This window comes from Mustela erminea, chromosome 1 (genome assembly GCF_009829155.1).
Source record: "Mustela erminea isolate mMusErm1 chromosome 1, mMusErm1.Pri, whole genome shotgun sequence".
Taxonomy (NCBI): Eukaryota; Metazoa; Chordata; class Mammalia; order Carnivora; family Mustelidae; genus Mustela; species Mustela erminea.
The window spans coordinates 17683377-17710577 of NC_045614.1; the positions used below are offsets into that span (position 1 = coordinate 17683377).

The 27201-nt window shown below is 50.3% G+C and overlaps 1 protein-coding gene across 3 annotated transcripts; it reads right to left on the reverse strand.

Annotated features, from left to right (window-relative positions):
- On the reverse strand, positions 1-26062 carry CSPG5 (chondroitin sulfate proteoglycan 5). Of its 3 annotated transcripts, XM_032318157.1 has the most exons (6): positions 25779-26062; positions 24005-25118; positions 21006-21194; positions 19082-19157; positions 8637-8731; positions 1-141 (listed from the first exon to the last, which is right to left on the reverse strand). In XM_032318157.1, exons 1-6 carry the CDS (start codon positions 25876-25878, stop codon positions 138-140), a joined length of 1578 nt encoding a protein of 525 aa, XP_032174048.1. In that variant the 5' UTR covers positions 25879-26062; the 3' UTR covers positions 1-137. The 3 variants fall into 3 exon arrangements, with proteins under 3 accessions (XP_032174048.1, XP_032174044.1, XP_032174055.1); XM_032318153.1 differs by lacking the exons at positions 1-141; positions 8637-8731 and adding an exon at positions 13387-13807 and having other exon boundaries at positions 25779-26060; XM_032318164.1 differs by lacking the exons at positions 1-141; positions 8637-8731 and adding an exon at positions 15935-18957.
- Positions 26063-27201: the final 1139 nt, after the last annotated feature.

Genomic DNA, 27201 nt, shown 5'->3' on the forward strand with positions numbered 1-27201 from the left:
CATTTTTAGATACAATACTAAAGACATGATCTCTGAAGGAAATAATCCATAAGCTGGGTTTCACTGACATGGAAAACTTCTGCTCTGCAACTGACAATATCAGAAGAATTAGAAGATAAGCCACAAACTGGGAGAAATTATCTGCAAAAAACACAATGATAAAGGACTATTACCAGAAATATATAAAGAGTTCTTAAAACCCAATAGTAATAGGGGTTGGGGGCTAGGGGGAGTTAAAAAAAAACTCAAAAATAATTTTTAAAAACCTGATTAAAAAATGGGCCAAAAACCTTAACAGACACCTTCACCAAAGATGTACAGGTGGCAAATAAGCATATGAAACGATGGCCCATGTCATGTACCATCAAGGAGAGGTGAACTGAAAAGAGATACCAGCACACATCTATTAGAATGGCCAGAATCCAAAGCACGGACAGTGCCAAGAATCGACAAGGATGTGGAACACCAGGAACTCCCATACATTCCTGGTGGGGATGCAAAAGTGGTCCAGCCACTTTGAAGATAGCTTGGCAGTCTCTTACAAAACTCAACATTCTCTTACCAGATGATCCAGCAATAGCACTTCTGGAGACTTACACAAAGGAGTTGAAAACTTATGTCTGCACAAAACCGTACACAAGGTTGTTTATAGCAACAGTGCTGGAGATTGGATCAGCCAATGGCCAGTAACTTAGTCCATCAGGATTATGTCATAAAGTCTCCATAAAAAAGAGAACAGCTTTTTGGTACTTTTTTGGAGTGCGTCCATGCTTGGGGAAGAGGAACACTTCCACATGCCACCAAGCCGGGGGCCGGGAGCTCCACTGAGGACAGAAGCACCTTTGTGTGGGACTTTGCCCAGTGTATCTCTTCATCTGGCTAGTGATTCATATCCTTCATCACACCATTTAATAAACCGGTAAACTTAAGTGTTTCCTTGAGTTCTGTGAGCACCTCTAGCAAACCAGTCAAACCTAAGGAGAAGGTCATTGGAACCTCCAATCTGTAGCCAGTAACCAAAGCACAGGTGACAGCCTGAGACTTGTGACTGATACCTGAAGTGGAGGTTGGGGGTTAGCCTCATAGGCCTGAACTCTCAACCTGTGGGATCTGATGCTATCGGCCAGTAGATTCTGTCAGAACTGAGTTGAATTCTGGGATGCCCTGCTGGTGGTTGAGAATGCTTGGTATTTTGTCGGAGCCCCTGATCCTCACATTAGACTTGGACCTGGGGGTGCCTGGGTGGCTCAGTGGGTTAAGCCTCTGCCTTCGGCTCCTGTCATTTTCTCAGTATCCCGGGATCGAGTCCTGCATCGGGCTCTCTGCTCAACGGGGAGCCTGCTTCCCCCTCTCTCTGCCTGCCTCTTTGCCTACTTGTGATCTCTCTCTGTGTGTCAAATAAATAAATAAAATCTTAAAAAAAAAAAAAGAATTGGGTCTGGGATCTCTAGAAGACTACCCAATACATTTTATAAGGCTGAAATAACCCTGATAGCAAACACCTAACAAAGATAGTACAGGAAAGGAAAGTTACAAGCCAATCTAACTCAGGAATCTATATGTGAAATTTCTAAAAATATGTTAGAAAAGACAGCCTGGCAACAAATTGAAAGGTTAATGCATCCAACCAAATTGTAGTTACTCCAAAATTCCAAAATTGGTTCGACCTTTGAAAAGGCAATGTAATTTTATGTATTTAGAGGATAAAAGACAAAAATCACATGATTATCTCAATAGATGCCAAAAAGCTTTTGATAAAATTTAACATCCATTCAACCTAAAAACTCCCAGCAAAATATAAATAGAAGGAATCTTCTTTAATTTGGTAAATGATGTCTGCAAAACGCCTATGGAAAACATTATCTTTTTAAATATTTTATTTATTTATTTTAGAGAGACAGAGACAGAGATAAAGAGAGCACGAGCAGGGAGAGGGGCAGAAGGAGAAGAGGCAGACTCCCCACTGAGTGGGAAGCCTGACTCAGGATTGTCCATGTTTAGTGAGTTCTATGGTGTAAATACTCCAACCCCGGCTGACACTAAGTAACCAATGTAACGGCACTGAATGCAGACAAGGGGGAGTGGTGCCTGCGTGCCTCAGTGGGTTAAGCCTCTGCCTTTGGCTTGGGTCATGATCTCAGGGTCCTGGGATCGAGCCCTGCATCGGGCTCTCTACTCAGATGGGAGCCTGCTTCCCCCTCTCTCTGCCTGCCTCTCTGCCTACTTGTGATCTCTCTGTCAAATAAAAAAATAAAATCTTAAAAAAAGAAAAGAGGAGGAAAGAAAATGTGCAGTAGCAGTACAGACGGTATTTCTGACATGTAGAGTCAATTGACACTAATAACCTCAAGAGCAGAGATAATAGTAAAGTGAGTAGGGAGTGATGAGTTTTGAGTATTTGGGGTTTTTTTTTATTACATTTTTAAAAAAGATTTGATTTATTTGAGAGAGAAAGAGTGAGAGAGAGCATGAGAGGGGAGAAGGTCAGAAGGAGAATCAGACTCCCCCTGGAGCTGGGAGCCCGATGTGGGACTCGATCCCGGGACTCCGGGATCATGACCTGAGCCAAAGGCAGTTGCTCAACCAACGGAGCCACTCAGTTATTACACTTGTTTTTAACATAATCTATTTAACTGAAGTTTATACAGGTTAATTTTTAATAATCACTGTATTTAACAATTGGCTCACAAAATACATGAAAAGTGAAACACTTTATTCCAAACTAGTATCAGTCACCTCTGGCATACCACTGATTACAGACCTGGATGTGAAAGACAACACATAGTTTTTATTTAAAAATATGGAATTATTCCATAATTTTAAAAAGTTTTTTTAAAAAAGATTTTATTTACTTATTTGACAGAGAGATCACAAGTAGGCAGAGAGGCAGGCAGAGAGAGAGAGAGAGAGAGAGAAGCAGGCTCCCTGCTGAGCAGAGAGCCCGACTCGGGGCTCAACCCCAGGACCCCGGGGTCATGACCTGAGCCAAAGGCAGAGGCTTAACCCACTGAGCCACCCAGGCGCCCTTAAAAAGTTTTTCTTAAGATTTACTTTTAAGTAATCTCTACACTTGACAAGGGGCTCAAACTCACCACCCCTGAGATCAAGAGTCGCATGTTTCACCTGCTGAACCAGCCATGCGCCCCAGGAAAGTGCTTTCATCATCTCAAGGAAGAGAACAATTTTTTTTTCTTTTTTTTCTTTCTTTTTTGGGGGTAGGTTTGTTGAGATATGTGTAGAAAAGAGTTAATATAGCCGCGCCAAGAAAGGACTGCTTACAGGGTTGTTCCGTGGTGGGCATCTCCGAGTTCCAGATTTCAGAAGGGTTCTTACTACGCGCTCCAGTAAGTGGCTCACTGTGCCTACAGGGTTTCTGCAAACAATGTGGTTTACGCTGAACACCTGCTTGCCTTCTGGGAAACTGGAATCTTGGTATGTGCTAAGCAGTGGGTGCCTACATAACCAGGTCTCGGTAACAACTCTGGCCACTGAATCTCTTTGAGCATCCCTGATAGACGATGTTTCAAATCTGTTGTCACAATTCATTGCCGGAGGAATTAAGTATGTGCTCTGTTGACTCCACTGGGAAAGGATTCTTGGAAGCTTGCTCCTTGTTCTCTCTGGACCTCCCTCCCCATGCCTTTGCTCTTGGCTGATTTTGCTTTGTATGCTATCTCTGTCATAAATCTTAGCTGTGGGTAGGACTACCTGATGAGTCTTAGAAATCCTGCTAGTGAATCCTTATGACTGGGTGTGATCTTGGGGACTCCTGACACACAGTGTAAAATTCACCTTTTTAAGATTTTTTAAAAATTAAAAAAAAATTTTTTTTATTTGACAGAGGTCACAAGTAGGCAGAAAGGCAGGCAGAGACAGAGAGAGGGGGAAGCAGGCTCCCCGCTGAGCAGAGAGCCCGATGAGGGGCTCGATCCCAGGACCCTGGGATCATGACCTGAGCCGAAGGCAGAGGTTTTAACACACTGAGCCACCCAGGTGCCCCTCACCTTTTTAAAATATACAGTTTGATGGGATTTAACGCATGTGCAAGTTGTGCGGCCACCAGAACAAGCAAATTACAGAACATTTCCATTGGGGTGAGTTTCCTTATTCCTGGGCGGTCAATTCTCTCCCTCTATCCTCAGATCTTGGCAGCCACTGATGTATTTTCTGTCCCTACAGTGTTGCCTTTTCCAGAATGTAAAATAAACAGATCAAATATGTAGGCTCTCTCTCTCTCTCTCTCTTTTTTTTTTTTAAAGTGAACTCTACCCTCAGTGTGGGCTCAAACTCACAATCCTGAGATCAAGAGTCACGTGCTCTACTGGTTGAGCCACCAGGTGCCCCAGGATGTAGCCTTTTGATTCTAGCTTCAACTCAGCCTGTTGTCTTTCAGATTGATCCATACTGTGTGTATGAGTAGTTCATTCCTTTCTGTGGCTGAAGAGTATCCCACTGTATGTCAGTTAATCTGTTCACGGTGGGTGTACATTTTTGTTGTTTTCTAGTTTTGGTGATTGTGAATAAAGCTGCTATGTACATACATACACAGGTCTATCTACGGACATATATTTTATTTCTGTTGAGTATCTAGGAATGCAATTCATAGGTTGTAAGTACACTTACCTTTATAAGAACCACCACCCTGTTTTCCAGAGTGCTTTCCCAGAAGCAATGTTTGAGAGTTCTAGTGGTTCCAACAGCCTCTCCTGCACTTGGTATTGACAGTATTTTTAATTTAACTTAATTTCATATTTTTAAAAGATTTTATTTATTTATTTGAGAGAGAGAGTGTGTGTGTGCAAGAGAGCACAAGTGGGGGGAAGTGGCAGAGGGAGAGAAAGAAGCAGGCTCCCTGATAAGCAGAGAGCCAGACACAGGGGCTCGACAGGACACAGGTACCTGGGTGGCTCAGTGGGCTAAAGCTTCTGCCTTTGGCTCAGGTCATGATCCCAGGGTCCTGGGACCAAGCACTGCATCAGGCTCTCCATTCAGCAGCCAGCCTGCTTCCCCTCCTCTCTCTCTGCCTACTTGTGATCTCTGTCTGTCAAATAAATAAATAAAATCTTTTAAAAAATTAAAAAAAAAATCTCCCTCTAAGTACTGCTTTACCTGTGCTCCCCAAATTTTGATCTGCTGTGTTTTCATTTTCATTCAATTAAAAATATTTTATTTCGCTTGTGATTTTGAATGGTGGGTCAAAATGTGGGGTTTAATTTTCAAATTCTTGGACCTGGGTGTTTCCAGATATCTTATTACTGATTATTAGTTTAATTCTATTTTAGTCAGGACATGCTTTGTATGATTGCAATATATTTACATTTCAAGATTTATTTTATAGCCCAGAATATCATCTTAAAAGCTTTTTTTTTCTTTTTAAAATATATATATATTTTTAAGTAATCTCTACACCCAGCATGGGTCTTACATCCAGAGATCAAAAGTTGTATGCTCTACCAGCTGAGCCAGCCAGGAATCCCTATAGCCCAGAATATCATCTATCTTGACTATGAACATTATCTATGCACTATCTATGCACACTTGAAATATTGTGTATTCTGCAGTTGTGGGGAGGACTACAGAAAGGCCAATTAGATCAAGTTGATAGTGTTATTTAGGTCTTTCGTACCTTCAGTGATTTTGGTTTCCACATATTGAGGGAGGAGTGCTGAGAACTCCAACTGTAAGTGGAGTTTAGCTATTTCTTCTTTGGTTTCAACCAGGTTTTGTTTTATACATTTTGAAGCTGTCATTAGGTTTTATATACTTTTAAAATTGCCATATCTTCTTGATAAACCATCTTTGTCATTATGTGATGCCCCTCTTTATCCCTGTAAAATTCCTTGTTCTGAAGTTTATTTTCTATGTTATTAATAATATACACGAAGGGACTCTTCATTTCTGGTTTTGTGGTGATCTTTTTGCTGTTTACTACTAGCATTTTTATGATTCCTTTTTTTTTTTTTCATATTCATGTTCCTGCTTAAATTCTCCATCTGTTTATGCATACAGCTCACCTTTTCCACCACATCCTTTAACAGATTAGTCTCCCATAGTTCCATTACCTGGGTCATCTCTGGGTCTGGTTGTTTTGACCCCTTTATCATTTGACAGTGGCTTGCCTCTCTTTTCTTCTTTTTGTTTCTAGGTATGGAATAAATGCCAAATATTGTGTGTAAAAGAATGGTAGAGATTTAAGTAAATAGTGTTGATGCCCAAAGATGGGCATGTCTCTTCTTCTGTGGGGTTGTCCATAGAGGGACTGGGGCAGTCAACTCAGCAGTACAGCTGAGTTAGAATTTTGCTTTTGCTCTAACTTCTTCAATGGCAAACAGCTGCTACCTTTTGATTCATGTGAAGCCTGGGATGCTACAATGTTTTTCTCAGCATTTCTGAGTTCCACTTTCAGCAAGCCCTGTGTGCCTGAACCTCAGAGAAGGAGGGTCTCTTCATGCTTTTCCCATTTTGCCAGCAGCAAACTGCTGTGGCTTAATCACAGAGAGACCCGTGATAGGGGCAGTTTTTCTCATTTTTCCCAGTTCAGCGGCACTCGTAGATAGATCTTGCAACTCCTGAGTCTCAGGGTGAGGTTTCCTTCCTTTTTCCCTCGACAGGTATCAGAAATGATACCTTATAGTGGGGAAAAGGGCTTCCTGCCCCACCTGCCCAGGCAGGTGCCCAGGCAGGTGGCTTTGCTTTTACCCTCTCTCAGAGGCAGTTCATTTTTCCTGGCTGTGGGAACAGCAAGGTTTCCAGAAACTTAAAGCTTTTGCTTTGAGTGATAGAGGAGTCTGGGAAGTGGGTGTCGTGTTGTTCCGGTGCACCACGAACTGGGGTGCTCTCGGGTCTCGTGCTTCCCGCCCCCAGTTTTTCTTGTGAGCACCCAATTGAGGCTTGTGGAAAAGAGCGTGTGAATGGCCATAGACAACCCTTGTGTCTAGAGCTTTCTGAGATTCTGAACTGTCAGACTGGCTAAACTTTGCTTTTGTGAATTCATTAACATATGGCTGTCTCCTTTCCCATTTTTATGGCGCTGCCGCCCCCTCCAGGGCTCTGTGCTGTGTCTCTTGGAAGGGGCTTGTCGCCCTTTGGAATTCAATTTATCTGGCTGCCTTGTGACCTCAGCTCCCAGATGAGGCCAAAAAATTGCGATTGTGCAGGTTATCTCACGTTTTCTTGCTATTAAGATATAAGCAGTGTCTTCATGTGTCTTTGAGCACCCTAGGTGGCAAAGCTCTTTGGGAAGGATTTTGTAATGGGAAAGGAGGATTGATAAGTTTGACTACATAAAAATTAAGTTTAATGTTACTTGAACATCAGGTGTACGAAACTGCAAGCCAGAGAGGATGAAAAGATATCTGTGACACACATATGACCTATAAAACAGCTCATAAATGTGATAGAAGATAGTCAAATAGAAAAACAGTCTAAAGGGTTAAGCAGATGCTTCACAAAAGTAGAAATGTAGATGACTAATAAACATATGGGGAGGGACGCAATCACTGATCACTAAAGAATGCCAATTAAAATCACAATTATATACCATTACATGCCTTAAGAATGGCTAGAATTGAAAATGTGAGAATCTGGGGTGCCTGGGTGGCTCAATGGGTTAAAACCTTTGCCTTCGGCTCAGGTCACGATCCCAGGGTCCTAATATAGAGTCCCGCATCGGGCTCTCTGCTCAGCAGGGAGCCTGCGTCCTCCTCTCTCTCTGCCTGCCTCTCTACCTACTTGTGATCTCTGTCTGTCAAATAAATAAATAAAATATTAAAAAAAAAGAAAGTGTGAGAATCTCTCTCTCTCTCTCTCTCTCTTTTAAAGATTTTATTTATTTATTTATTTGACAGAGAGAAATCACAAGTAGGCAGAGAGGCAGGGGGAAGTAGGCTCCCCGTTGAGCAGAGAGCTCAATGTGGGGCTCGATCCCAGGACCCTGAGATCATGACCTGAGCTGAAGGCAGAAGCTTAACCCACTGAGCTACCCAGGCGCCCCTTCTTTCTTTCTTTCTTACTATTATTATTACTTTTTAAGATTTTAAGTAATTTCTATTCCTAACGTGGGGCTCTAAGTGCCGATGAGGAGGCGCAGCAAAAGCAACTCTCATCCGTTGTTGGTGGGAGCTGTTCATTGACTGAGCCACTTGGAACATTATCTTGGAAAAGTTGAGATAGGCTGAATTACATCCTAGCAATTCTGCTCCTCGATACAGACCTCTGCACTGCACGCAGTGTAGGTACAGGGGCCGACCCTGGTGACTGACACATTTCTGCCTTTGGCTTTGATAAGCCCTTGGCCAAGGTGTTGCTGAGGCTGGTTGGCCATCAGATCTCTCAGGGTGACTTTGCCTATCTTCTTTGCTCCCACGTACTTTGTGTAATCTCATGGTTACACACCCAGGAGGCATTATAACTTCCATGTTCAAACTGGCAGAGACCCTCACTTCCCCCAAAGCCTCTCACGTACCTGTGGGAGCCCCAGAGCTAGGGGAGAAGCTACGAGGTCATTCTCAGCAGTGGTGGTGTTCACACAACTCACTGCTTGCTTGACCAATAAAGTAGCCCTTATGCCCCTTTCCCTTGGGTTTGGAGGGTGGGTCGGTACAGCCCCTTCCACTTCTCAGAATATGTTCACATACCTTGTATGAACATCATGACACTGGGAAGTAAGCGCCATCAGGCTGGGCTTTTGGTCCATTCTGTTCTTCGCTTTATCCCTGGTGCCTAGGTAGTCCTGTGAAGAGGTAAGGATTTTTACAGATGAAGAACCTGAGGTTCCGAGAGTTCTTTTGACTCCCTCAATGGAGAGGCCTTCTAGCTCTGAGTCCAGTGTTAGGGCTGCTTTTTGGAGCCCAGACTAACCTTTCATTCCTATAAATTATATGAGAAAGGACAAGGGACTGTGTCTGTGGTGTGATGTCACACAGAGGAAAGGACATCGAAATAGAAGTTTAAAATCTGGGTTTTGTTTTTTTTTTTTTTTAAAGATTATTTATTTATTTATTTGACATACAGAGATCACAAGTAGACAGAGAGGCAGGCAGAGAGAGAGGAGGAAGCAGGCTCCCTGCTGAGCAGAGAGCCCGATGCGGGGCTCGATCCTAGGACCCTGAGATCATGACCTGAGCCGAAGGCAGAGGCTTAACCCACCGAGCCACCCAGGTGCCCCTAAAGTCTGGGTTCTAATATTGTCACTGATGCTTTCCAGTCTTAAGACCCCAACTCCCGGCTCCGGTGAGCCTGTGAGAAGAGCATGGATGTGAAATGTATTCTAAATAGAAAGGTGTGTTCACAGCTGCGTCTCATCAAAAACAGATATTGAAGTCCTAACTCCCACTATCTGTAAGGGTGGTCTCGTGTGGAAATAGGGTCTTTGCAGCTGTAATCAAGTTGAGAGGAGGTCCTACTGGATTAGGGTGGGCCTTTAACCCAGTGACTGGGGGTCCTTATAAGAAGGTCACAGAGACACAGACACAGGCAAAGGGAAGATGGCCATGTGAAGATAGAGGCAGAAACCAGAGTGATGTAAGTATAAGCCAAAGAATGCTGGGGATTACTGGCAGCCCCCAGAAGCGGGGAAGAGATGAGGAATGATTTTTCCCTGGAGCAGTCAGAGGGAGCTTGGCCCTACTGACACTTTGAGTTTAGAACGGTGGCTTTCAGCACATCTCCGTTGTTTTAGCCATGGAGCCTGGGCTCATTTGTTATGGCAGCCCCGGGACACAAACACAGGTGTGGCGTATGTGTCAAGGAAATGCCTTGTGGAGACAGATGGCTCAGCACCGCATGGACACTTCTCCAAAGTGAAGTGATCCGTCAGTGCTGGAAGGCCCCCAGACAAATGAACTTTCTTCCACGATGCCTGTGTTTCCCACATTTTCGGTTTGTCCTTTCTTTAGAGAGGAGGACACAAAACGGGCTATGGAGTGGTGTGGAAAAAGCAGACAGAAGAGATCTGGGGAACGTCACCTGATAGTGCCGGGGTGCTGAAGAGGGACCTCTCAATCATAAGTAATCCCTGAGGGGCAGAGCTGAGGTCCCCAGAGAGGATGCTGGCTGGGCTCATGGAGCACGGTCACTGAGAGGCACAAACGCCCTGGCAGGAAAGAGGGCCAGCACAGAGAGACATCGATATATCTGATTCCAACATGGTGGCCTCCTCCCAGGGCCAAAGACTCTTGGTGACATCTGGTAACTCCATAGGCCTGCATTGTCTCCTGCTCCCCTTCTGATCTGGGTTTTCCTATCCCTCCTGCATGTGTGGTGAAGATGGGATAGAGCCAAGGGCAGTGATCTGCATCCCATAATACTGTTGTGCGGAAAAAAAAAAAAAAACATGATACTAACAAACCCTTAGGTCTGGATGGGATTTAGAACTTACAAAGTACTTTCACATACAATCCCTCTTGATTGGGCCTCCTTATGAAAGGAGCCAGAGGTGCCTAGCCATGAAAGACGGGTCTGTCCCCTGGTTCAGAGAGTACAGGAAATCCTAAGTAAAACCATGCCACCCCCCCCTCCAAAAGTGGATAAGCATCAGGTTAGGAAACCGTAATACACACAGGCCGTAACCCAACATCCTAATTTGCAGCCCTATCCGATAGCAAAGAGCAGACTGAGCTCACAGAAGCAGCTGAATGTCATCTGGGCAAAAGTCCCAAGATGAAAACAGAGGACTTCTGTTGTTAGGAAATGGGAGACTAGGTAAATTTAGACCAACCCTTTCACTAAGGACACCAAAAGATGTACAAATATCTGAAAAGCATCAAAGAGCTAACAAAATGCTGCAGAATTACAAGGCTGACATCCCAGAGAGGAGAGGAACTCAGACAGGAGAGCCCAGCATTCAGGGCCACTTCTTCCCCAGAGGCACTTACCCATTTGGAAGAGGGGGCTAGAACACTAAGTTGTGTTTCTGAATGTCTGGGGACTTGGGGGGTGGGCAGCAGCGTTGGAGTACAGGGCCTACCAAAGGTAGAAAGCTGGTAAACCACTGCCTGTTTGGGGCTGTGACCCCAGAGAATTGTGCCCTTAAAGGTAAGGATGAACCAAAAGCAAACCAGCTCTTGCATAGTCTGATAAGTCTACAGACTGGTTTCAGTGACCTGGGACTTTCCAACCTTGATCTGGAATAATAATAATGTGATTCCAGAAGTCTAGTGCCCCTGGGCACTTGACAGAGGCAAACAAAAAACCCCTCTCTAAAGGAAGAAATCATCCTAGGCAAAATATTTCAATAAATATAAATATTTCAATAAATAAATAAATAAATAATGTATTTTATAAATACCATGTCCAGCACAAAATAAAAAAGAATGAGGCACTGGGGAAGACCGATCAGGGAGAACTAGCCAAAACCAAGGCAACAGAAACACGTTCACAGGAATTCCATTTACTGGAATTATCACAGACTGAACACAAGCAAAGTTCTAGAAAACTCTTCCAGTAGTAATTCTGGCCATTTGGACTCCCTAATTTTCTCTCTAATCCATCCTCATTTATTGCCTACATTTATGATCTCCATTCTGTCTGCATTCACCACTGTCTCCAGAGCTATCTTCTTAGAAAACAAATCTGACCTTGCCTTAGCCGTGTTTAATGGTATTCAAGGCCCTTTGCAATCTGTCCTAACTTGCCCTTTCCAACCTCATCACTCAGGACCGCTCCCTCTCACAGTTTCTGGTCATATGGCAAGACTTTTCCATGAATATCCTCCCTCTACCTGGAACACCCTCTCTTCCCATGTTATCCTGAAAAACGCCTCCTCATCCTTCAAAGTCCAATTTAAAGCTCTTTCCTGGAAGCCTTTCTGAATTCGAAACTCTCACTTCCAGTTTTGTAATATATGTTGACACCACGTATTATATTTATTTTTTTAAAGATTTATTTATTTATTTATTTGAGAGAGAGAGATTGTGAACATAGGGTAGGAGGGGCAGAGGGAGAGCGAGAGGATCCCCAGCCGATCCCCTGCTGAGCGCGGAACCCCATGCGGGGCTCAATCCAGGACCCTGAAATTCAGACCTGAGCTGAAACCAAGAGTAGGACACTCAACTGACTGATCCACTGAGGTGCCCCTATAATTATTTGTTTATAATTCTGTTTCTCAAGTTACATTGTTAATTTCCTGAGATTAGGGTCTGTTTTATTTATCCAGAGTTCCTGGCATTTAGCATCATGCTTGGCTAAGTGCTCAACATCTGTTTATGAAAGAAGGGAAGGGTGTTCTTTCTCTTTCTTTCTTCTTTTTTTTTTTTTTTTAAAGTAAGCTCTATATCCCTAGTAGGGCTTGAATTCACAACCCTGAGATCAAGAGTCACATGTGCTACTGACTGGGCCAGCCAGGCACCCCGAGGAAAGGGTATTCTTTTTTTTTTTAAGATTTTATTTATTTATTTGACAGAGAGAGAGATCACAAATAGGCAGAGAGGCAGGCAGAGAGAGGGGGAAGAAGGCTCCCTGCTGAGCAGAGAGCCCGATGCAGGGCTTGATCCCAGGACCCTGAGATCATGATCTGAGACAAAGGCAGAGGCTTAAGCCACTGAGCCACCCAGGTGCCCCTAGAAAAGGGTATTCTTAATATATAAGGCACTACAGACTCATGGACTGAATCGTGTCACCCCAAAAGTCATATGTTGAAGCCCTAGTGTGACTGTATCTGGAGACAGGGTCTTCCTAATCCAATAGGACTGGGGTCCTTCTCAGAAGAGGAAGAGATACCAGAGACCTCTCCCTCTCTTCACGTGTGCACAGAAAAAAGGCAAACAGCAAGAAGGTGGCTGTGTGCAAGCCGGGCAGAGATCCCCGTCAGAAACCAGCTCTGTTGGTACCTTGATCTTGGACATCCACCCAGCCTCCAAAACCGTTAGAAAATAAATTTCTATTGCTGAAGCCACCTAGTCTGTGGTGTTTTTGTTATGGCAATCCAAGCGATGCACGGAGCACCTCTGGGATTTCAAACATGTATAAATTAGAAGTTATTTATTCTTATTTCTTATTCGTATTAGGAATTTTTATTAAGAATTCAACACAGAGGGGCACCTGGGTGGCTCAGTGGGTTAAGCCTCTGCCTTTGGCTCGGGTCACGATCTCAGGGTCCTGGGATCGAGTCCCGCATCAGGCTCTCTGCTCAGCAGGGAGCCTGCCTCCCCCTCTCTCTCTGCCTGCCTCTCTGCCTGCTTGTGATCTCTCTCTCTGTCAAATAAATAAATAAAACCTCTTAAAAAAAAAAAAAAAGAACTCAACACAGACTGACAAGGATGGGTAGGGAGTGGACACAATGACTTTCAGAAAATGGCTTTTTAAAAAGTTTTATTTCAAGAACTTTGTTGTTTACTCTTATTTCAAAAAAAGGTGGGTCAAAGTACAAAAAAAAAGTCAGTTGAAATAAAAGCGTAGGTTTAGAAATCACAGCGGCAGAAGCAATGTACAGACAGCACAGACAAAACAACCCAACGTATGCGGTTCTGTTCAGGTTCTTTGCTTATTTTGTGTTTTCTCCCTCCTGTACAAAATACATCAAGGCATGCCATGAGACCAGAGAAAGAAAGCGTTTAACAAATGGTTACAAGAAATAGACTCTGTACAAGAGGAGGTCACGTTTCTTCCCCTGCCCCCCGCCCCCCATGCCCTCTCTTCTTGCTCTGCTTCAGGTGAGGTCATTCTGAAGACAGTTCACCTCCAAGTCCGCCTGGTCACCTTTGCCACCCTCGAGCTTGGGTGACATGGAGTTCTGGATGTTAAATGACTCCTCCTCTTTCAGGCAGGACTTGAGAGCTTCCTGGATTTTGTGGGGAGCACTGGGATCATCCTGGAAGAGGGAAAAGGGTGAGGGAGGGGCGGGAAGGAGACGGCGGATAGAGGGGGTCAAAGAACCACCCCAGGCTTTGGAGAGAAGAAAGAAAGAGACTCTAAGACTCGAACGAACCAAACGGATGCCTTTGCAGCCGCTTTCTAGGAAGGTCACCCTGAAAACTACACGCCCTCTGACGAGAGGACAGAGGTATGTGTGCCCCTTCCCGGCAGGGGTTTATCTACCAAGAGATGCTAACTTGAAAGGTGTTTCCTCAACCCACGCCCGGGTGAGTCCCGCTGCCTCAACAGGCCTGTCGTCCTTCGTGTCGGATGGGACTCGCACTGCTGGTTCACCATCCGTTCCTGCCTACCTGGGTGTGTGTGCTGCCCTCAGCCCTCGGACCAGCTCCGGACCCGGACCTGAATTTGCTTGTTGCAGGCTTTCAGGAAACCCACAGCGGTCCACAGTCCCCCAGTTCTGCATTCTGGGCATTCTGAGCCATGCCCTGCTTTCCCACGGCTCTCTTCCTTCAGGGCCGTCTGGGCCTTACAGGCACGCCTCATTTTCTTGTGCTTCGTAGACACCGCAATTTTTTTTTTTAATACAAATTGAAGGTCGGTGGTAACCCTGGGTTGAGCAAGTCTATCGGCATCGTTTTCCAACGCCGTTTGCTCATTTCCTGTCTCTGTGTCACACTTTGGTGATTCTCACAATATCTTAAACTTTTTCATTACTATTGTTATGTGATCTGTGACCAGTCGTTAGGACTCGCTGGAATTCCGCTCAGATGATGGTTAGCACTCCTTAGCAAGAACGTGGTTTTATATGAAGGTATGTACACTGTTTTGTTGGTCACTTACTACACTATAGTATGGTGTAAACCTGACTTCTGCATGCACCGCAAAACAACAACTTTCCTTTTACTCACTTAATTTTGCTATTTATTTATTGTGGTGGTCTGGAATGGGACCCACCGTATCTCGGAGATGGGCCTGCACACCCATGTGATCGGTGGGCCTCAGTTCTTTCTCAGGCACCCCAGAGAGCTACTGTGAGTGCTTGGAGGTCTGCTGATCACAGGCACGGGTGGTGAGAAGGGTAGGGAGTCTTGCTCTCTGACCAGCTAGCTCAGACTTTTCTGACTTTAACTACTTCTGAAATCGAAGGCGATCATCATGCTTTGGGAGCAGGGCCTACTCCGTACAACTGTGGTGAGTTCTTGCCCATGCTGACTGCTACCGAGTTTGACCCATTATGGCACTGGGTTGGGGTAGTGACTGGTTGGAAAGAAAGCGGAGAAAGTCTCCAGGCTTACACAGGACACTACAGGTATTCAAAAGGACTGTGTGCATACAGAACTCACTATCGCCTCTCCCTGTCCCCAGCCTCACTTGGCACTTTTCCAGAAGACTATCTTGAACCGAGCAGTATGGTAGAGTTTCAAAGACCTCAGGAATGATTTCCAGACCACAGGGGAACACGTGTTCCCCATTCCCAATGCCACAAGGGCCAGAAGAAATGAACTTCATACGGTACTGAGGCAGATTTCAGGCCCTTGGCATTTTCTATTATTGCTGGGAGAGATTTAGAAAAAAAATGTCAATGACACACATATAGATGTAATGAGATGAAACAATCTCCCTGATATGTTAAGTATGTATATGCACTCATACACACACCACACATACACAGGCTGTATGGAGAGGGAAGCGGGATGAGGAAGAACTGTACTTTTCATGCCGCGTACTTCCGTGTTGTCTGGTGAGACACAATGGGCTCGGAAGCTTGAGAGCTATGCCTTTAAAGATCCCAGGCAGAGCAGACTTTGCATCATAGCAAATCTGGAGTAGGACAGGATGGCCGGTACTTGCCAGGCCTCTTACAAAGACGGGACTCATTTTCATGTTGTTCAACACCACCTCCCTCTGACTGCCCCACCCACCGCCATCACACAGTCTTTGGGGACAAACAGGATTCGTGTGAGGAAATGTATATTTAGGGGGCGCCTGGGTGGCTCAGTGGGTTAAAGCCTCTGCCTTCAGCTCAGGTCATGATCCCAGGGTCCTGGGATCGAGCCCCTCATCGGGCTCTCTGCTCCGTGATGAGCCTGCTTCCTCCTTTCTCTCTGCCTGCCTCTCTGCCTACTTGTAATCTCTGTCAAATAAATAAAGAAAATTAAAAAAAAAAAAAAAGAAAAAGAAAAGTATATTTAGGGGTGCCTACAGACATGGGCATCAAAGCTGTGAGGCCTTGAAGGTGGGGGCCCAAGTTAAGCGTGGCTCCTGGGATCTAGACAGATGAGAAAATGGACTTCTGGGCCAACAGGTGGGATGAGTATATTCTAAAAATAAGGAATACAGGTATCCAAACAATGCTATTAGACAAGCTAAGTACTTCCAACAAACAGGGCAGGTGAGGGAGTGTCTGAACCAAGACAGAGCTGTGCTAGCCCAAGTGTCTCCGCCAGAACTGGATCCTAGCAAGCCTAGGGTTGCTGATTCCTCAGCAGAAGGCCCTTCTGCCTTTGAAGTGCCAGAAATCCCTCAGGGCAAGGGAGCTGGCCCTCTAGTTGGCCTAAATCCTGGGAACTGCTTCGTGTTCCCCTTCCTGGCATTCCACTCCAGCCAAATGGGGATCCCTCAGGCCAGGAGTGGTGTGGGTTCAGGCCTGGAGTCCCACTTGTCCAGACACAAACCTCCCTCAGCAGAGGGCACGAAAGAAATAGAGCCTCGGAAGGAAGAAAGATTGAAATGGGGAGGGAGTGCACAGGGGACACCACAGAGATGCGCTAGTGAGGAATAAACTGAAATCCTGGAAGGTCTGTGGAATCTTGGGAAGACCGTGTCATATCCGTGACATTCCGTGGACAGCACGGCTGTGAGATCCAACGGGGCGGCGCGCGGCATTGGCCTGTGGATTTCAGGTGACATTAGCCACGCTGCGCTTCCCACACACTGGCCGTTGCTCCTGGAGAACTCGCAGGTCTCCATAGCACAGGCGGAGGAGAACAGGCTCTCCCTTCCCTCCTGATGCTCCTTCCAGGGGCTGGCTGTTTGGCTGCACGCAGGCTCACGGGCTCATGCCGCCACCGGCTCGCCTGCTGCAGAGCCCAGGTGAGGAGTAAGTAGCACTGGGCGACTGCAGGTGGGGAAGGAAGCGCCCGACAGGGCTTCACTTGGAACTGAAGTGGCAACTGTCTGGACCGTCAGTGCCCACAAGGTCTTGAATACGATCAAGTCTGACTTGCAGGCTGGGTGGAGAGAACGAAGAGCTGAAGGGAGGAGATCGGGGGTACACGCCCTGCTGGACAGGAGAGTCGGCCCCTCTCACACTCAGAGCCTTGGCAGAGGGGACAGGATGTCCCCTGGGGCACAAGTGGAGCGCAAGATGCCAGGCTGACACAACCTGCAAGATCCAGGAGGGGCGGGAGACCCCCAGAGCCTCATCTTGCCCCTCCACTGAGGGATGTCCTAAGCACTACCCGGACCGCCCCTTCTCAGGTCCTTCTCAGGCGGAGTCCCCCATGGTGGACTGGCCCGTGCGCGGCTCCAGTTTTAAGCCTTGTGGTATTCTGAACTCAAGGTCAGTGGGAGCCTTACTGGACAAACGCCGTACCTTCTACAAAGGTTCATGCCTTTGAACCTACATTGGTTCTACATTGGTTCATGCCACCGAGACCTTCAGGAGGAGCTATTTCCTTCCCCTCCCTTTTCGGGAAAAGGAAAGTTGTCTGTCTACACCTGGGATGCCAGAACAACGGACGCATCAGAAACTTTCCTAAGGACCCTTGCTCTCTGGACAAGGAATACCCTGCCTGCAGAAGCCACCGGACAGGTCTGGCGGGCTGCCCCACGTGTACAGTGGAACCAGGAACCACCATACAGGTCTGGCAGGTGACCTCACACGTACAGTGGAACCAGAAGGCCCCGCTAGGCCATCTTTTGCCAGCGTTCCACAAATGGCGACCACACTTGTACCACCGTGTGGGGCCGAACAAGGTAGGGATGGAGTGTATGGAGGCGAGGGAGGCTCTTCCTGCCCTCAAGGTGCCTACCTCAAGGGCTGGTTAAAGTGCTTATCAATCTGAACGTTTATAAGACATCTGACGTCCTGGGTTATTAGATGGTCTTGAACGTATTAGTATCTCGGTGCATACCCAGTAAAATCGTATCTGCTTCTCTACCCTTTGTATCAAAGACTTTAACAAATTATCCTAAACTAACCTCTTTGATTTCTTCTTTAAAGTCGACCCCTTTCCTCCTTCTCCACCAGGCCAAGTTCTTCCCTGGGGTTTGGTGAACAAGGTCACGTTTACTGTTATTCTCTCTTTCCCTTCCTGGGGCTGCACCATCCCCATCTATCAGAGGAAAACAGTGGTCTAGTTCCGTGCTGTCCCCACAGCAGCACAAGCCGCTCTTCTGCAAGCTTCCCAGCCGCAGGCAGCTTGTGAGTCTGAGTTTCGCCCCCTTATCTGTGTATCGATGCCTTCACCGTGTGGTACGGGGCCTGTGTCACATGCTGAAGTCCCGGGTTCGGATGTGAGGTGATCTGGAGCTTGGGCGGTTTCTGCTTTATTTATGAGATTTTCTCTCACAGTATCCAGTACTTTCTTTACCGGTTAGTGTGGTCCAGAAGACACACTAGAAGGCCAGGATCTTTAGAAACTGCTCGACTGAGACCTTCTCTTAAGTCTCAACTGATACTTACGAGCCCATCCTCCCAAGAACAGAATTTACCCCTAGACTTACTATTACACCAGTGCTCTGTGCCCCCCTCAGCTTTAACCAGTGTAAATATGCCTCCTTGGACAGTGTAAAGGACACTGGTCCAGTCATCCCGAAGAGCAACCGCCATTCACTTCAGTGACCATGAGGACATCCCCTCACGACGAAAACAGTCTTTCTTCTCCATACAGAGAGCAGAAAGACCCTGGGAAGGAAAAATCGGACTTCTAAAGTCTAGATAAAGCTAAAAATTCTGAGTCATCCTGGAAAAAAGATCTTTGGTACCCCCTAGAGCTGCCTGTCAAGGAAGCGGCGCACCGTCCCTGTCCTAGTCCCACGTCGCCACCCAAACTGGTCTCCCCACGCTCACCTCCAGAGCTGGGAGGAGCCGTCCCCAGCTCGGAAGTAGCCCAAAGACAAGGGCAGTGGCCTGGGCAGGGCCTATGGATAAGGGAGAGGGTGGGAAAGACGAGTCACAGGCGACAGACAAGTCATCACGGGGAGCCAAGGTGCGGGCATGTGCAGGGGGAAAGGAGGTACAGGGACTGTGGCAAAGTTTCCTTACGTTTGGGTGAGAGCCTTCGGCAATGGTGGAGAGGGAGAAGTTATCGTTGTGGAGCTCCGACGGGGTCCGGAATTTGCTGGTTGGGACGGAAGAGAGCAGGGAAAACGTGAGTGCGATGATCACGGCCAAGCCTGCCCAAAGCGTCGCGGGTCAAACGCTTATTTCATCAGACACCACGGACCGTAATAAGGAGTGCCATTATTCGATGCACCGCGGAGGAAAAAAAAAACTTCTGCCCCTTAAAAGTGTGACCCAGGAACTTTCTTATCACCTAGAGTTTTTATTCTAGACTGGAAGTGGCTCACGGAGACTTCAGATAAAGCACTGACAACGATATGAACAGCTCTGGCCAGGACCGTGACTGCCAGGCGGTTACAACCGCATCGTGACTGCCATCTGGCCAACCGTGATGATAAGATGCCAGTGATTGCGAGACGCAGTCCAGTTTCAGAGATGCTAATATGTGGGGGTGGGGGGGGATGCTCATCTCAGAGGCAGTACACCGCAGCAGTATCTGTTGCACACGGAGGACGTGGAGCGTGAGCCCAAAAGCAAGCAAGCACGCGCGGGAAGTGAGGGTGGCATGCTGGGAGCTGACGGTGCCCCGGGGACCAGGCTCTGTGCAGAACACAAAGCCTGTTGATGGAGGAAGGCCTAGAACGTGGTACTGTCTCTGGCCACCACTCTTGCTTCTCCACTGCCCTGCCAGCTGCTCCTTCTCTCCCCTGGCCTCCTCAGCAGCTACCCTGGTAGGTGGTCGCAGCATGGCCCTCTCCTCCCCCTGCCACCCAGGGTCCTGGCTGATGAGGACATGCACGGATCCGGCCCGCCTCAGCACACAGACACAATGGAGAGGCCCCTGCAGTGTCGGGACGGGTCACTGAAAGGCTCCCGGCGGCCGCCCGCATCTGCACAGTGCAGGAGTTTACCCAGCAAAGGAGCAACAGATGGCCTTTTGTCCTTTTCCCAGGATCCCAGGGAAAGTACTTCAGGAGCATTCTCTGGAGGGAGTCTCGGGTCAGCGGGGGAGGGGAGTCAGGGGGCAACAGGTCGAAAGTGGGGGACAGTTCTGCATCAACTGTCTCTCAGGCCTCCAGGAAGCTGAACCGCAACCTCCTCCTTTTGGGACTCCCGTGACACTTCAGAGCATTCCTTACTTTGCTCAGGGACAGAGTGACTCTCTCACAGTGCATAAGGCCACGGCCAAGTGTGCAAGGCCTGGACTTAGAGGGAAACACGTGTGGATCTCACATGCACACAGAAGTCACTCCTCTGCTAAGAGAGAAGCTGGAAGGAGACTCTATTCCCATGGGGCCCTGAAAATCCACCACAGAGGAAGCCTAGCCTAGGCCCCTCCACCCCCAAAACTTTACTTAGGAGAGGTCAAGAGGACTTCCCTAAATCCCTTGCACTTCTGTCTGGACCAGGCGCCGACAAGCTGGGCACGGCGACGCGCTGCCCAAGCTCTTCTCTCCAGCATTCAGTCAGGAGGAGTCGGGCCTGGGAGACGGCAGGTCTGAGGGAGCTGGGGTTACTCCTCGCAGTTTGTGAGCGAGATCCTCACACTGGCCGTGCCCGGCAAAGAGCCATGGAGCAGGTGCAGTCCGCTGTGGGAGGACTGAGCGCAGTAACGTACATGGGGGACCACGGCCAGGAGGGTGCTGGGTGTCTTTTCCTTAAGCGCCCTCTGTCACGGGGCAGAGGACACTGGGCACGGCGCCGGACGGTGTGCCCCAGGGGCTCAGGCCCTGCCACAATGCCAGCATGTTCCGTGCAGGAAGGGATCAACCTGGGGGAGCCTCTGGGATGGAAAACACAACTAGGGAGGCACAGCAGGTGCCAGGAACCCCCGTGGCCAGATCGCCGGGGTCAGATGGCGGGGGCAGCCGCAGGGGCGGGGTGCGGCTGGCGGACTCAGACTCACTTGGTCCTTCGCAGCTTGGTGTTCTCCGTCTTGAGCAGATAGAGCTTCTTGGCGAAGAACACAGTCATCATGAAGAGCAGGAGCAGGACGAGGGCGGCTGAGCCGACAGCCACGCACATCACCTGGAAGTCGGTGATGATGGACTCGCAGCGCATCCCCTTGTGCCAGATGTAGTCCTGCGTGTTGCACCTGGGGGCAGCGACAGAGTGAGACTGAGCGGACGGGCCGGCAGCCATGGCAAGGGCCTGGCCCCTTCGCCCCGCATTCACCTCAGCAGCCCGTTCCCGTGAGGGTCTAGAACAACTGGGGTGGAGGTTCTGCGTGACCACCCCCACGCAGTGGGCAGGACAGCACTGGAGTCCAGGACATAAATGAGACAACCAGAGTGCCGAGGGACGGAGTGAACAGGTCACTCATCTGTGAGGATGAGTGAACAGGTCACTCGGCTGTTAAGGGACTGTGTGGAGGGGGTGGGGTGGGAACCCTGGTTTTCTACCTCGCAGCCTCAAGGAGGACAATCATAGGATTCTCTCAGCATCCCCTGCCCTTGGCTCTGGGTGAAAAACAAGATTAATGGGACCTCTGGCTCCAAAAGTAGTCAACCCACTCTACCCGGGAAAACCTCTCCTGGTGTTCTGCAGTCCCGTCTAGTTCACGAGGCTCCCCAGACGCTGAAATAGAAGGAAGTGACAGACAAGGACGAACACAAAGATGGATGTGTAGTTTCCTCCTGTCTCTGCAGCCCCCCAAATTCTGCCCCTAAAGCTTCCTGTCCTATTACCATGAGAACGGTCATGAAAGCACAGTGAGAATCAACCCTCTGGGTGGGTTTCAGTCCTTTTGTTGAGTGACTTTCTCTTGCCCTTGGGGACATTCCCAGGCTCCAACTCTTCCAATGACATTGCTGTTTCCATGGGAACCAGGCTGCTTCAAAGAGGAAAGATGTGGAAGGATACAGAGGCAGGCAAAGGAGGGAGGACATGAACCTCAGGGTGAATGACAGACAAGAGAAAGGGGTCCAGAAAAGGGGAAATTATGCCTTGCCTCGGAGAATTGACTACTCCACGCCCGAAATAGTGCGCAGAGACATGACTAACAGGAAAGTCTTTCTTTTCCAACGGACGCTCTGCAGTCCTGGGAGGCTATATGTCTGAGCACAGTGAGCAAAGACGATCCCACTAACCCATGGTTCTAGAAAAGTTCTGCCATCGCTCTGCTCATTTCCCTGCAGTGGGTCAGGGTGACAGAGACAAAGGCGTGCTGCAGTCTGCAACGGAGGGCTCGGCAGTCTCCTGTGAGTGGAATGCAAAACAGTTTCTGAGCCACAGCCGAGCCTGGGCATGCACAGCCTGAGGAGGGATCTTTGGGAGGGAGGACCGAGTGTGCCCCTGGGAGGGAAGGTGAGCTAGGGGAGCTGGTGGGGGGACTTGTGGAAAAGTCCTCTGAAGCGGGACCCACTGGAGGATCCCTGGTCAGCACAGCCAGGCACCTTACTGAGGACAAGCTTGCTTTCTCACTCGGGAGTCCCTAGAGCTCCAGGAGCTTCTGGGAACTTTGCTAGCTCTCCAGAGGCATCGTGGGCTCTCCATTTCATGCAGTGATGGCAAGACTACTTTGAAGGTGAAAAGCCCAGGCCTCCAGCAGGATGAAAGACAATGATTTCACACAGAGATTTCAGAGCTCCCAGGGTAAATCCCACTAAGCTTCACTATCATCCCACTAACCAAAGCTTGAGGAGCAAAATCACAGGGTAGCTTCTGGTAGCCCTTAGCCAACTAGCAAGGTACTATTGCCATAATGTCTTGATGACAGATCCTTCTTTTAGCAATGACTGGACAACTCCAATCAGAACTGTGTGGACACATTCTATATGACTGACCTTAATCATTTCATGATTGCTTATAGGAAAGAAGGAACTGGAAGCCAGCTTTAATGCCAAAGGCACAACATTTACACTTTCTATATATTATTTTTCTATCGGAACATCAAGACCTGTAGAATTTGAATTCTTCACATACCTCCAAAAAGACCAAGAAAAAGAAACATCAGGAATGACACTTAGAGAAACACCTAGATTCCAGAAATGTTCCTCCTAGGACCAACAGAAACAAGTCCCTGAGCAATCTGGGGGTCCCACCCCATTTCCAGGGTCTGTAAAGGACGGAGACAAGCAAACTACCCAGATCACTGCTGACTTGGGATTCTTCCAGAATAAGCCAGTGAGCTCCCCAGCAGGTTAATGACCTTGCCACGAGGGCGGGTGTATGATGTATTCCTGATGAGGCATGGGATGCTGGCTGCAGACGACGTCCTTAGAGACACTAAACTCTCTGGGTCTTTAAAACATTCTGCGCTGGAGGACAAATATCAAGTAGAAAGGGAAAAGCCACTACCCAAAGTCAAGGAACCCCATATCTGCTATGCCAGGAAAGATACTCTGCCTCACTTGACCTACTTAAGTGGCTCCTCTTGGGGTCTGCTCCTCACTGTGACTCTGTACGTCCACCCCTTACAGGTGCCCTGTGGGTAGACAGAGTCCACCTCCTACCACACATGTGTCTCAGAGGGCATGCTCAGAGGCCTTCTTTCCTCCAGAGCAGGCTTATAAGCCTACTCTTTGTGCCACTGTAGCCAAAACTCTCCAGTGGGACCCCTTGAGCCAGTAAAGACTGCTTTCCAAAATCCTCAGAGAAGTCCCTTCATTTTGCCTTTATAGTTTAGTGCTTTGGTATAGGGCACACACTTGGAGGAAATACAAAATCTTACTTCTGGGGAGTCTTTCCTAGTGAGGTCACAGGAAGTACATTTAAGAAGTAACTTCCTGTGGAAGATATCACGTGAACATCTCTTGACCTGGGAATCCCAGGAGCCTCTTGGCTTGGCAACTCACTACCTCTTGGAAGTTGTGCCCATCATGTCCTCCTCTTTGCTGAGTAGGCCTCACATATGCTTTTCAGTTCTTTTATAAGTCCCTGTGCACCTGCCTGCCACACCCTTACCTGCAGAAGGCCCCTATGTTCTCCACCAGGTAGCACTGGCCGCCATTGTGACAGTAACTTGGGAAGAGGTCGCACACTGACCGGCAGGAGCCATTATGCCGCACAAAGCCGCTGCGGCACTCGGTGCCATTCTCACTTGGGGCCAGGTCCCTGCCTGGCTCTCCTGGGCGGGGCCTGAGGGCGATGCTGCTGCCAGGGACCATCCCCAGAGTATGCTGTGGGGGGACGGCATGCCACCGACTGGTGGGCTGGCCAGTCCCGGGCCCCAGACCAGGCTTCTCAGTGGGCACCAGAAGGTCACTTTCATCTTCCAGGTCTCCACCTCCTGCTGAATCCTTGTCATCCTCCTCTTCCTCCTCCTCTTCCTCCAAGTCATCATAGAAGGATGTAGTGGGGTAGAAGTCAGATTCATCAAAGGGGGTGAAGTCATCGTACAAGTCAAGCAGGCTCCAGGAAGGGGTCTCTCCCCCACTATCGGGGTGGTGCTCTGAGGTTCCTGGCGACCCTGGGAAGCTCTCCAGGTCGGCGCCACGGCCCTCACCATCCAATCCTTCGAAGTAGTCGATGTCAATTATATCTGACGCCGGCTGGGGCTCCAGTGTGCCCTGAACGGGGAATGTGGGCTCTGGCCCATGTGGATCATGTGTGCTGCCTCCCAGGTTCAGCCAAACCTCTAAGGGGCTCTCCTTGGGGAGCTCAGGGCCTGGGCTCAGCTTGTCGTCAGGAGTCGGGGAGGGTGGTCCGCTTGCCTCTGTAGCCTCGGGGGTAACAGTGGGCATCGATGACTGTCCCAGGGCCTCCTCAGGAGCCGAGGGCGTGGCTGGAAGGGCCTGGGTGTCGCCGCTGCCCGCCTCTGCGGTCACTCCACCCAGGCCCGGGCTGTCGGCCTCCAGCCAGGCGGTGCCGGTCACTGCCGCGGACGCCTCCAGTGCCTCCTCTGGCCCGGCCCCAGGCCCCACCACAGCCGGCTGGCCGCCAGGTGCAGTCCATGAGGTCTCATCCTCCCCAGCAGCTGGTGGGCCGGCCTTCTCCCGCGTGCTGTTGGCACGCGGCTCCCATTCCAGGACGCTTTTCACCTGCTCTTCAGCCTCGACGGCGCTGCCCGCCTCACGCGCTGTGGGCGGGAGGGAGGGGGCACGACGTCAGGGCCCCGCCCCCCGCTGCCGCACGCTCTCCCGGCCACCCCGCCCACCCGAAGACGCCAGGACCAGGTTTCCCAAAGCCACGCCCCACCGTCTAGGCCACGCCCCCAAGGGGAACACACCCGGCCCGACGTTTCCCGCTCAGGCCCCGCCCCTCAGGCGCCATGCCCCGCCCCCGACAAGGCCCGTAGTGTGAACGGGGCAGCCCCCACCTTCGGCCCCAGGCAGAGGTTTGACCCTCAGGACTCCTCCCCACCGCCAAACCCCACCCCGAAGTCGCACCCTCAAGGCCCCGCCCCACTCCAGGCCCCGCCCTAAGGTCGCATCCTCAGGGCCCCCATCACCTCCAGGTCCCGCCTCGAAGTCGCACCCTCACGCCCCGCCCACTCAGGCCCCTCCCCCCAGCCGGCACCTCTGCCCACCCACCCGGGTCGGGGCCGACCCCCACCCCTCGGCCTCCTTCAAGTACCCCACCTCCTCGCGCGCCCCTTCTCCCGCCCCCGTCGCGAGCAAGGCGCTGCCCCGCCCCCTTGCCATAGCTCGCGAACTCCGCCTGTACCCGAGGCCAGCGGGACCCTGGCCCAGGGTGAGGTGCGAGAGTCACTGGGGTCCCGGTCGCAGTGGGTACCTACCCGGCGCGGCCCCGGCGGCGAAGACCAGCGTGGCCCCCAGAAGCAGCAGCAGCAGCGGCGGCGGCCCCCGGCCCGGGCCCCCGCCCCCGGCTCGGCCCATGGCGCGGCGCGCCGACCGCTGTCCACGGTCTGCCCGGCTGGCTGCGCCCTCGGCTCGCCGGCCGCCGCGCCTCCCGCCCGCGCTGCGGCCGTCTCAGCCCACGGTGGGCAGCGCGAGAAGCCGCATGCCGCCGCCGCCGTCCGCCGCTGTCCCCGGCGCGCCGCGCCTCCCCGCCTCCCGCGCCGCCGCTGCCGCGCTCAGCGCCGCCCCCACCCCGCCCGCCGCGCCCGCCCCGCCGCACGTAGCTCTGACGCCTGCCCTGCTCGGTCCGCCTGCCGTGGACAGACAGACCCCCGGCTCTGGACGCCGAGACAAACGGACGTGGAGTAGCGCGGGTGGGTGCGGAGCACAGCGCCGCGCGTGGCGTTAGCCGACAGGTGCACGGGCGGGAGAGCTGCGGGGCGGGCCAGCCCTCCCCGTGGAGGGCTGGTACGGGCTCCCCCCCACCTGCGAGGAACCCACCCGCCACGCGGCGAGCACGGAGGCGGGGGCCCAGACACCCGCAACTTTGGGGCGGGGCTCGGGAGGGCCGCAGGGGGCGGAAGCCCGAGCTCGCGCTGTGGAAATGAGCCGAGTCCGGGGCGCACGGAGCCTCTCGGATTTCTGCGCCAATGCCGTGTTCGGGGCGGGGAAGGGTCTCGGGGACGTCTGCGGGTGCCCACGGGGGCGGGGCAGGCGCCGGCAGCGCCAGGCAAGGGGGCGAAGCCGACCGCCCAGGCTCTAATCGGATCAGACCTAATCCGTCCACAGCCAAAGCTCAGACCTCGCACAGCCAGGCCCTCCACAACGCATCCCAGGGGCAGGGGGCAAGACCCTTCTGAGACTACAGCTACTCCCGCCTTTCTTCTCTCCTCGGGGTAGCCCAGGCAGCGCCCTTTAATCCTGGCCCCTTCCTCCCAGGATCCATCACCACCACCCTCCCAACACACATGTGTCCCAGACCAGCAAACTCAAGGTCCTGGGCTGACCCAAGGAGCCAAGATCGCAGCCTAGGGACGCGCGGGCTGCAGGAGCGGTGTCAGACTAGTGTGCGGGCTGACCGAAGCTCGGTGTTCAGCCAGGGACCCCTCATCCCCGGAGACATGCTTGGTGGGGAGTTGTGACCTAGTCCTGGTAGCTTATCCCGCAAAGCAACCGCCCACCTCCCGGTGTGTTATTGACCCAAATGACATTCGGGGTCGCCACCTTAGATGTGACAACCGTGGTATTTGTGAGACACTCCCATTTCTGTCTCTAGGGAGCCACATAGGTAACCAAGTTGGAGTATCTACCTCCTCATGTCCTAGTGCGTGTTTCTGGATGGCATTCCCTTGGTTCAACGTG

Excerpts from the sequence above, each read along its gene's own strand:
- CSPG5 (XM_032318153.1), bottom strand. The coding sequence starts at position 25,878 with ATGGGCCGAGCCGGGGGCGGGGGCCCGGGCCGGGGGCCGCCGCCGCTG. Across the intron at positions 21,195-24,004 it reads AACATAGGGGCCTTCTGCAG|GTGCAACACGCAGGACTACA; the intron begins GTAAGGGTGTGG and ends CGCTGCCCCCAG. Across the intron at positions 13,808-19,081 it reads CCGAAGGCTCTCACCCAAAC|GATGATCCCAGTGCTCCCCA; the intron begins GTAAGGAAACTT and ends TCCCTCTTCCAG.